Genomic DNA, 11,471 nt, shown 5'->3' on the forward strand with positions numbered 1-11,471 from the left:
ATATATTATTTGTATAAATTTGACACATACTTGATTTGAATCCAAAAAGAATAGTTGCGATTTTCGTTGCCATTGACCAAATGAAGGATTGCGTTTTTCCTGTAGATGAGGTACGAAAGTAGCTGCCAATATGAAACTGGTACTCTCGATAAGACACGTTTTCTTATAAACAGGTGTCGCGCTTTGTGGCGTAAACACGTACACTAAAAACACGTGAATTATGTTTATATTAGGAAAATGTATTATATATATGTATTATACGATAACACATGACAGATTACTAGATAGATTTAAAAAAAAGTGTTTTCAAGATAATTATATCTTTAGTAATAAAACAAATAGTACATAGAAAAAAGCTTATACAATTGAAACATACATGAATTATCAGATGTAAATGCTGCCATGTACGTCGATTTTGGATCGTATGTGAGACTAACAACATTCAAAGGTACACTCCATGTTATAGCAAGAGTTAAAATATTCCAAACTGTTATATGTTGCTGAGATGCAACTACTACAAGGTGACAGGCCTCGTGTTTGCCAAATTCTATTCGTCTATTATAAACATTTTACGATAATTATAATATTATTACATTTTGTATTTAGCTAAGAGTATATTAATCAATAATATGACAATATTTTACTGTCTCTTGACTTACGTTATTGGATGATTATATTGAGAATGTGTAAGACTGGATTTTAACTCGCAACTTTCAGGTATCCATATAGTTAGAGTAGAATAAAAACCAATAGCTAATAAAGAACCATCCATTGAAAAACCAGCATCTGTAGTAGCTAGATTACGATAGTCTCCTACTCCGTAGCAATACCAATGTTGTTCTACAACAAATGCAATTATATCAAATAGAAAAATACTTTGCTCAATTTTAAAGTATTTATATTTCGTTAAACAATTAAATATAAAATACTTTCTACAGTAGACGATTTTCCTAAATTCCATAATTTAAATTTGTTATCCTTCCCAGTTGTGACTGCTAGCCATTCTCCATCGTCAAATATCGTATTTGGCTGAAAATGTAATGCATTTACTCCATTCTCATGAGGTAATTCAATGGATGTATTTAATATAAATCTAAAATGTAAAAAAATTATATATTGATATCGCGATTATGCTAAATAAATGCGACAACCGATTTATATAAGGCATTCTTACATCTGTTCATTTACATCATATATCCAAAATTTTAATCTAACTTCTATAGATGAAACTTTATCATTTCGTTCTTCGACTGTTGCCATCCATGTGCCATCGTGATTAAGAGCTATTTTTGTAACTTCAGTATTTACAATAATTACATCGCGTTCTTGGGTAAGAAAATTTTGTGCAGTTATATTAATCTGGAAAGTTTATAAATATTTCATTCTTTTCATTAATTTTCATTTTCTGGTTTCTTTTTATACCACTTTACCTTCAACATGCGATAAATTTTACTTACATTATACAATAGATTTTTTGTATGAGTGTTGTAAAATTGAACGTGGCCAGTCCGGCTATTTAAAACGAGGCTACCTGTCCTCGGATCGACAATAAGTCCCGCGGGAAACAAGTCTTTGGACGACGGAGCAACGCCCCAAGTAAAGTTTTGTATCACTGATGTCAATTTTCTTTGAGGATTTACAATAACAATACCTATTAAAATCAGGTTGAGTAATGAATTGTTATAAACCTGCTATTATTAGGACACTTATAGTGAAAAACAATAAAGCTTTACCATTGTCTAAAGTCGATACAGCTACATATAAATTGTCAGGCGCAATAGTGAGATGTTTAATAGGTGCTGGTAATCGTGGAAGAAAAGACTTATGTTGTGGATTTGCTAGAGTCCATTTTACTAATACACATTCACCACCACCCGTATACATGTGGCCACCTGTAAAATGAGCAAATGTAGTTTAACACTAACTTACTAGCTTACAATATACGAAAGAAATCATACAAAATGTCAACATTGTAACAATATATATATATTACCTGATTTACTAAATACTATTTCCGTAACTGGCAATGTATGCCAATGAAATACAGCTGTATATGGTCTAGTTTGGAATAAATTTCTCCATACTACTACACGACCAGTCAAATCTCCTGTGGCGACACATTCTTCTTCTGGATGTCCCGCTATACAAGTAGGTAATCTATTTGGGTTGCCAGTCTTGTGTCTGCATATTATTATATATTTAACATGTGATATAAGTATCACTTTCAAATGTGTATTAATTTAATATATACAATAGCTCAAAAAAATCTTACATTTTATCGACTAAATTTCTAGCTGGATTTAATATATGTAAATTTTCATCATGTAAAAGTGCTATTAAATTCTGTTCATGGTTTCCAATTATATCAACGTAATACTCTCGTGAGTTTGTGCTAAAAATATAGAAAATGAATTATAAATGTTGTATAAAGCAAGAAAATATTTAAGCATGCAATTATTTTAGACAATTTATTTTTTATGAAAAATGAAGAAAATAAAAGATAATTAAGAAATTTCTCACAAGATGTATATTGATTTCATGCATGTTCCATTCTCTATATCAAATAAAAGTATATATATTTTGTTCCCGCAGTTAGAGAGATAAGTTATTAGCACTTGACATATCTCATTTCCTTGAAACGTTTTATATTTTGTAACGTGAAAAGTTTTAATTTTTGCCTTGCTATCTGTTACAGATTTTAATTGCTGCAAAAGTATCAAAGGTATAAATATATATTCGCAGTATTTCTACATACAAGTTCATACAAATACAAACAAACTTATGTTTAATCCAAATCTTACTAGTTTCTTGGTGATAATGCCACTTTGACAATTCCAGAAATCCAACTCGCCGCTTTCCGTACAACCGATAATAACGTTGGCATTATCCGTATGTACTATTATTCCAGCAATTCTGTAATTCGACGGCTCAAACTCTCGCACAAAATCTCCCGTTTGCGTGCTGTATACCCTTATGAGATTCTTCCACACTATGTGCAAAGTTCTGAAAAAATATCCTCGTGTTACCCAATAATAATATCTGATGTATTTAATGAATCGATTGAAACGCGAAGAAATGGATAAACTCACTCTCCGTCGCTGGAAAACAGTGGACGTTGATCAATTATACTTCCGCCGCCTTTTCTTTTTACTATCAAGTCCTCCACATCAGAGTGGACGAATTCCATTTTGTATATTCTCTTTTTTTCTTTTTTTCTTTTTTTTTTTGTTTATTGAAAAGCTTCCAATTTATAGAAATTATTTTTTTTTCTTCTCGCTACCTAACCCTTTTTTAGAGCCCCCTTTTTATGGCCCTCGCACACTGGACGCGATGAGCGATAAGCGATGGGCGATATCCAATGAGAGCTCTGCTTTTCCAAACGTCACATCCGTCGCGAGGTTCGGCGCGACATCGCTCAAAAAGTTGGCCAAGTTTCTACTTTCGTCGCTCGCTTTCGTTGAATGCTTGTCCAGACTGTGTAGTGAAAAGAGAAGTGGGATCCAATTGTCCACGTCGCCGATTGGCCAATTAAAATAGAACTCTCTGATTGGTCAATCGTTTCTGGTTACCCTAGGCACCAGTCGATATGAGTGGCTGTGACCATTTGCAAAGTGATCAAATAGGACGCTCCTCGTAAATACACGACCATGTAACATTCTTATGAATGTTATATTTCATAATTGAAACGTATGTTCCGCGGTTCCGCGTTCCATGTTTCGTGTTTCATGTTCCGTCCAGCTTCATCAGCTGCCCACGGTTTGCATAAATTTCTGATTTGTTTCGTTGAATGTCGCGAATATCCATCGATATATAAGGAGAAAAGTTAAACCCAACTTATATTCAGATTCGATGACGTGTAGTCTCCCGTTAAGCCCGTTCTACATTGATCGCATGTCGCCAGTCGCAAGCAAATCGACCAATCACAGTCGAATATTCGACGGAATAATCGACTGTGATTGGTCGATTTGCTTGCGACTGGCGACATGCGATCAATGTAGAACGGGCTTAACGGGAGACTACACGTCATCGAATCTGAATATAAGTTGGGTTTAACTTTTCTCCTTATATATCGATGGATATTCGCGACATTCAACGAAACAAATCAGAAATTTATGCAAACCGTGGGCAGCTGATGAAGCTGGACGGAACATGAAACACGAAACATGGAACGCGGAACCGCGGAACATACGTTTCAATTATGAAATATAACATTCATAAGAATGTTACATGGTCGTGTATTTACGAGGAGCGTCCTATTTGATCACTTTGCAAATGGTCACAGCCACTCATATCGACTGGTGCCTAGGGTAACCAGAAACGATTGACCAATCAGAGAGTTCTATTTTAATTGGCCAATCGGCGACGTGGACAATTGGATCCCACTTCTCTTTTCACTACACAGTCTGGACAAGCATTCAACGAAAGCGAGCGACGAAAGTAGAAACTTGGCCAACTTTTTGAGCGATGTCGCGCCGAACCTCGCGACGGATGTGACGTTTGGAAAAGCAGAGCTCTCATTGGATATCGCCCATCGCTTATCGCTCATCGCGTCCAGTGTGCGAGGGCCATAAAAAGGGGGCTCTAAAAAAGGGTTAGGTAGCGAGAAGAAAAAAAAATAATTTCTATAAATTGGAAGCACTTCAATAAACAAAAAAAAAAAGAAAAAAAGAGAATATACAAAATGGAATTCGTCCACTCTGATGTGGAGGACTTGATAGTAAAAAGAAAAGGCGGCGGAAGTATAATTGATCAACGTCCACTGTTTTCCAGCGACGGAGAGTGAGTTTATCCATTTCTTCGCGTTTCAATCGATTCATTAAATACATCAGATATTATTATTGGGTAACACGAGGATATTTTTTCAGAACTTTGCACATAGTGTGGAAGAATCTCATAAGGGTATACAGCACGCAAACGGGAGATTTTGTGCGAGAGTTTGAGCCGTCGAATTACAGAATTGCTGGAATAATAGTACATACGGATAATGCCAACGTTATTATCGGTTGTACGGAAGACTGTGATTGGTCGATTTGCTTGCGACTGGCGACATGCGATCAATGTAGAACGGGCTTAATGCGATACATCCCGCTTTTTATCATACGTCATTGGCCGCGTTCAGCAGAGAAAGCACTCAGTTATCGTCTTGTCAACACTTGACGTTGATTCGTTGGTTCTAAAAGTAAGAACCAATCACATTCGATTGCTACTAAGCGGTTTTCTCTGCTGAACGCGGCCTTTAGCTTGCTTTGCTGTACGAGTATACGAGCGATAGATGATCGTTGTTATAGAGGAGAGAACATCGTATTGATACAATGTCATTATTCAACAAGCCGAAGCGAAATATACGCCGACGTCCTTTCAACGATGAGGATGAAGATAATGAAAACAGAATAGAGGTGGAGGACGCGCAGCCTGTCAAAATTAAGACGAAGAAGAAGGATAAGCCAAAGCAGACGCGCCTCAGTTTCGGAGAGGAGCTGGAACAAGGTGTATATACACACACACACACACACACACATCGCTTTCGCGTAACATGCACAATTACTGTGCATATGAGTAAATCTGTTTTCGCTTTTAATAAAAATATAATATGACATGTAAAATAAGATTTTACAGGGGTATCTTCATAACTGCGATAACAGGAATAAAGATAATGCTTTAATATAGCTGTGTTTTAATATATAGAGACAGAGTAGAGATGCTGTGCCTGCCAAATCTATTATTAAATGTTATACGATAGAATATATTTTGATTGAAATTGAAAGTTGAAATAAATTGCAGGGGACGACGGAGAAGTTTTTATAGTCAAGAAATCGTCGAGGAGCAAAAAGCTGATGAAACAGCTAGATCACGAGAGGAAGAAAAAGAAAGGTGAAGAGAAAATGCAAATGGACACTGAGCAAGCGAATAAATCCATTAAGCAGGAAAAAGATTTAGAGATAAAGACAGATGATCTAGTAGTAAGCTATCTCTATGATGTTTTATTATTATTAGCATTTCTTCAATTTAAGTAACTTATCATTTAATATAGAAGGTGTTTTTTACATCTCTCTTCCTAATGTATTGACTAATGTTTCAAGATTTGGAACAACTGTGGGAGTACAACAAGAAGACACATTTATAATTTAAATGTCATTTTTCACACAATGTGTTTTATGTTTATAAATTAATGCCTATGTATATCAAAAGCATTTTACTCACAGATACAAAAGTGTTCTTCTTTTTCTTTAAATTATTAAATTTAGACAAATACAAATTTGTACGTTATGATCACTTGAAATATATTTTCTATAATAATTTTCTATCTTATCGATTACATGTACAAGCAAAAGATATGTCTATGTTATAAAGATTTTGTTTCGAGTGCTCCTTGAATTATCTGATCTTGATTCTTTATTATCTATCTTGAGTGTTGATATATACACAATCTCTCATCTTGCAGTAAGCCGATTTTTATTATAAATTAACACAATTTTTGATGTAGATATTTTTGTATCTTAAATATTGTGTTAATGTGAATACATTTATATATTATGTTAGTGAGAATATATATATATTAATTTCGGAATAATATATATTAAATTGTACTTTTTGCAAATCTTTTCTTTTCGTAAAAAATTTCCAACGTGATATATTTTCACAAATTTTGTGAATTTTGTCACTTGTGTGACATTGTGTATCTTTACTAAATGATGAATAATCTTTATTGCTAGGTTAAAATAAAAAACACGGGACCCCTGATTTTGAACGGACGTGCTGCGTTGGCAGCAGGAAAGGATGACTATACATCGGATGAAGAGGAAGATGAGTCTTGCAGTCACAAATTTCGGAAAAATACAGATAAAGCTGAAACTGTTAAGATACTACTTGAAAGTATGTAATTTCTTTATTATTTATATAAGTTACAATATTCTAAATATGAATACTGTTACATATGTATTTCCAGCATTTTGATTAAATGGAACATTTTATTGTTATGTGTTTATTTAACAATCCATATCTTTTAGATGAAGCTGAAATAGAAAGAAAAGCATTTTGCTCTGCATTTTATTTTCAGATATTAAAACTAAGTGGTATTATAAATCATGTATATGTTATAAAATTATTGGCATATTATTTTGATTTGATGTAGTAAGATATTTCTATATTTCCCGAAATGTGATAATATTATAATTGTTAATATTATTTAGGTGGATGTATACCTGACGCAGCTATGATCCATGCAGCGAGAAAGCGTAGACAGAAAGCAAGAGAATTGGGAACTGATTTCATTCCTATTGAAGAGCAAAGGTCTATTTCTTTGTTAAAATTTTAAAAAATTATTTAATAAATGGAAAATTTATATATACATCTTGCAGTATATTAGTCATATATTTATTATTAATGCTTTCTTGTAACAAATTTATAACTCATTCAACAATTTAATTGTAACAATTCATTTGTAGTGATGACAAGGGCAAGTCCAGACTAATACGAGAAGAAGATCATGATCAAAGTGACGATGATGATTCTCAAGACCGACTTGATATGACTGTCAACACAGAAGCACGTGATAAAGAAAAGAGGAGAGAAGCATTTCTTGCTTCTCAAGTTCCAATAAAATGTGAGTTTTTAGTTATAATATTTATCTAAGCAATTATATCTTCCAGTTATAATATTGTAGTTAGAAAATGGAATTCAGAACGCATTTTAATTTAGTTTCAGATAATGAAAGTGAACACGAAAATGAAGAAGAAGAATGGGAAGCTCAACAGATACGAAAGGGTGTAACCGGCGCTCAGGTAAAAACAGTTCAACAAACACCAAGATGTAAAAAAATAAAAAGTTTCCACACAAAAAATCTTCTGATATGCAGATTGCAGCGGCACAGCAGGATTCTATGTTACAACAACAATATACAATGGGTGTGAATGTTAATCAAATGATAGGATCTGGTGTATCTTTAGAAATGGTATTAATGCCTGCACCGCCACCACCTCCATCCATTCAACCACCAGATCCGACAAAGATTGTACCCCTTACACCACAAGAAGTTGTGGACAGAATGCGCGCAAGGTTTTATATATTTCATATAAAGTTAACGTACATTTTAGGCTTTAAACTAAAAGAAAAAAATAGAGTTTATAAAATCAGTTTATATTTAGAGACCACACTATTGTTGCTTAAAGGTTGGACAGTTTGAAAGAGGTACATAGACGACATCAGCAAGATCAGGAGCGTTTAGAACAAGAATTACAGCAAACCGTGAAAGAATTGGACGAGGGCGAAGTTCGTACGCCGCATTACGCACAACGCTTCAGATATTACCAAGAGTTGCGTGGGTATGTCACTGACTTGGTAGAGTGTCTTGATGAGAAGGTGGGTTGATACGCTGTCACGTTTGATTTATGTGCACTGGGGTTTATCGTACAGTATGTGCGGCTGGCAGAGATTCTCCAGCTTCAGTAAAGTACCAGCAATTTTATATAATTAACCATTTAAAATTTCACTATTTGAGTTTATTATGCAAAATCTAACTATATAAAACTTACTCATAATTATAAAAGCATTGGCCAAATCAGATTTGATTAGGAAAATTATGCTTTCAGTTATTATAACTATATGTATATACTTCATAAACATAAAATATGTAAAGTATAGGAAAAATTTATGATCTTTTGCTTCTTTGATATTGTAACTCAATTTGACTGCAACAAATCAAAAGATTCAAATTATACTACTTGAAAAAAATATTTGTTTAGTTGTTTTTTTTATTTATACAGATCTATTCTTTGTGAAACAGATTACAAGCATTATTGCAGTTATTATCATTTTAATCTAAATTAAATTTGAAGTCAAAATTCTGCAAAATAAACTTGGTTGGCATAATTTTTCATGATTTGTTTTTGCGAGCATCTCAATAATAGAATAATAAAACAATAAAATAACTAATCTTTTCAAGTAGTTTTATTGGTGCTCCTTTAAGCGCTAAACTAAAGGGGATGTGTATATGTAATACATGTCTCTCTATTGCCGGGGGTCATTATCTTCTCTGTATTATATATTACTTTCACACATACATACCTTAAAAAGATGAAATTTATTATATATATAAGAACAATTAATACAAATTAACTTGATCGTGGTAAGTAAATGAATGCCTATTTATCATTGTAATGTATAAACAAAATTATCATAAACAAGTTTTTTAAATAATGAAATTTACCGATCAAGACAAAAAAAGAGTTAATATTTTTCAAGTTTATCATCTCTATCATTATATTACAAAATCATTAAATTAGATATGATCAATATTGAGTAATGGAATATATTTATATTGTGTATTTACTTAAATACATAATTCTTTTGTTAGCTTCCTCTGGTTATCGAGTTGGAGCGACGCTGGTTAGATCTGTATGGCGAACGCTCGACCGAATTGATGGAACGGAGACGACAGGACACGAGGGATCAGGCAGAAGAAATAACTGCAGCAAGTCAGTAAATACATTTTTATACTAATCAATATACATACAATTGATAGAACTTGATATAATTGATGCAATTATTTTTATTCTTTAATCTTTTCATTTTTATTTATTCGATTTATTTAAGTCATCCTTCTAATCGAAAAATTTTATAGAAAAATTCTACAACCCTTTTCATTTTATAGGAGGTCAAGCTATGAGAAGAGGACCGGAAGTAGAAGCTCATGTACGACGAGCTACAGAAAGGGAAGGTAGGAGAGCCCGTCGTAGAAGAGCGAGAGAATTAGCTTCAAATATGCCAAAACATATCGATGGCATGTCTAGTGACGATGAAGTTACTGAGCAACAAAATCTCGCATTTAAACAAGCAAAAGGTAATAGATTTTTGGTATTCTTCCCTTAAAGTTTCTTATTTACACTTTTAACATACAATTCTTATATTATACATTTTTTTTATCATATTTCAGATGAAATTGATAATGATTGTAAAAGTATATTTTCTGATGTCATGGAGGAATATTGTACAGTACGTGGTATACTTTCAAAGTTTGAATTGTGGAGAGAGACGGACATAGACGCGTATACAGAAGCTTATGTGTCGTTATGTATACCCAAAATTATTTCTCCAATTATCAGATTACAATTAGTTGGCTGGAATCCAATTATGGTAATTTATTTATTCTTCTCGATAAGATATAGCATTATTGATTCATAATTAATTTTTTGGACTGTTCTCATAGGAAAGCGCTGACATAGAGAGGACAAAATGGTACAATACATTGCTTCTATACGCTTTAGATAGCAAAGAGACGGAGGAGTCGTTGAAACGAGATCCGGATGTTAGATTAATACCATTCACAATTGAAAAGATTGTAATCCCAAAATTGACATGTAAGGATTACTCTTTTTATAGTTTTTATAATGTTACTATTTATAAAACTGCATGTGCTAAGAATAAAATAATTCTATTTATAATGTACTTAATATTATAATTTATATTTAATATATAATATACTTAATATGTTATTTTTTAGCTATTATCGAAAAGATATGGGATCCAATGTCGACATCTCAAACTTTACGTCTTGTAGGGGCTACAAATCGTCTCATCAAGGAATATCCGAATTTAAATGATACAAGCAAACAATTGAAAATTCTATTTAATATTATTTTAGATAAAATTAAGGCTGCTGTTGAGAATGATGTTTTCATACCCATCTTTCCAAAACAGTCAGTATATTCTATATATATTTTAATATATATATAATTAAGTTATTGTAAATATTTTTCATAATTATATCTTTTCGCTAACTTTGACAAACTTTGCTATTCTAGAGTTTTTGATACAAAACATCAATTTTTCCAAAGACAATTTGCAATGGCCGTCAAGTTACTGCGCAATTTATTAAGTTGGCAAGGTCTTCTTGGAGATATGCAGCTAAAAAACTTGGCGTTAGGCTCACTTTTGAATCGTTATCTTCTGGCCGGATTACGAGTGTCTTGTCCAACTGATGCTTTATTTAAAGCAAACATGGTAATATATTTAACATATGTATGTTTAAAATATATTTAATATATATAAAATCACACGAATTATTAAAAGAAAAGTTTAATGCTTTAAGTGTCGGTTGTAATGAATAAAATATTTATCAATGTATATTAGATCATGAGTACGCTACCAAGAACGTGGCTACAAGGGGAAACTATAGAACATCTCAGAATGTTTGCCGCCCTTATTCAACAGCTTAGCGAACAGTTGGATCAAGCAAATCCTGCACATCAGTAAGTTTATTAATAATATTTTTCCGCAATTGATGACACATTTTTCCGTGTCATGAATCGTCTAGAATATGAACGCATCTAAAGCAACTTTGCATATTGCAGTGAAGCCTGGGAATATGCCAAGTCCATCTTGAAAATAATCAAGCCATTGTAATACGTTAATTATATTATGTATGTATCGGTAATGTTTTACCAAATTTCTTGCTTTAGATCATTTTATATATA

At 32.8% G+C, this 11,471-nt stretch overlaps 2 protein-coding genes across 2 annotated transcripts in view; one reads left to right on the top strand and one right to left on the bottom strand.

Annotated features, from left to right (window-relative positions):
- LOC115241939 (WD repeat-containing protein 75) overlaps positions 1-3,340 on the bottom strand; it is a 9,984-nt gene extending 6,644 nt beyond the window's left edge. Inside the window, exons 1-12 of the mRNA XM_029817915.1 lie at positions 3,090-3,340; positions 2,802-3,003; positions 2,521-2,705; positions 2,273-2,392; positions 1,994-2,181; positions 1,734-1,892; positions 1,458-1,651; positions 1,175-1,359; positions 930-1,093; positions 660-840; positions 377-555; positions 31-203 (exon numbers count right to left, since the gene is read on the bottom strand). Of these exons, the coding sequence (XP_029673775.1) occupies positions 31-203; positions 377-555; positions 660-840; positions 930-1,093; positions 1,175-1,359; positions 1,458-1,651; positions 1,734-1,892; positions 1,994-2,181; positions 2,273-2,392; positions 2,521-2,705; positions 2,802-3,003; positions 3,090-3,187 (2,028 nt within the window). The 5' untranslated portion in view covers positions 3,188-3,340. The remainder of the gene's footprint in view (positions 1-30; positions 204-376; positions 556-659; positions 841-929; positions 1,094-1,174; positions 1,360-1,457; positions 1,652-1,733; positions 1,893-1,993; positions 2,182-2,272; positions 2,393-2,520; positions 2,706-2,801; positions 3,004-3,089) is intronic.
- A 1,972-nt stretch (positions 3,341-5,312) lies between these two features.
- On the top strand, positions 5,313-11,400 carry LOC115241959 (PAX3- and PAX7-binding protein 1). Its single transcript, XM_029817949.1, has 16 exons — positions 5,313-5,487; positions 5,782-5,960; positions 6,714-6,873; positions 7,191-7,290; positions 7,446-7,603; positions 7,699-7,781; positions 7,856-8,055; positions 8,169-8,358; positions 9,353-9,473; positions 9,650-9,838; positions 9,932-10,131; positions 10,205-10,355; positions 10,499-10,694; positions 10,800-10,998; positions 11,128-11,246; positions 11,349-11,400. The coding sequence occupies exons 1-16, from the start codon at positions 5,313-5,315 to the stop codon at positions 11,398-11,400; spliced, it is 2,472 nt and encodes an 823-aa protein (XP_029673809.1).
- The last annotated feature ends 71 nt before the right edge of the window (positions 11,401-11,471 follow it).

Source organism: Formica exsecta, unplaced genomic scaffold (assembly GCF_003651465.1).
Source record: "Formica exsecta isolate Colony F162 unplaced genomic scaffold, ASM365146v1 scaffold543, whole genome shotgun sequence".
In the NCBI taxonomy this organism is placed as follows: Eukaryota; Metazoa; Arthropoda; class Insecta; order Hymenoptera; family Formicidae; genus Formica; species Formica exsecta.

Bases quoted from the DNA above. Each gene is read 5' to 3' on its own strand.
- LOC115241959 (XM_029817949.1), top strand. From the start codon at position 5,313: ATGTCATTATTCAACAAGCCGAAGCGAAATATACGCCGACGTCCTTTC. The intron at 5,961-6,713 runs GTAAGCTATCTC...CTTTATTGCTAG, and splicing joins TAAAGACAGATGATCTAGTA to GTTAAAATAAAAAACACGGG. The intron at 8,359-9,352 runs GTGGGTTGATAC...TTCTTTTGTTAG, and splicing joins TAGAGTGTCTTGATGAGAAG to CTTCCTCTGGTTATCGAGTT.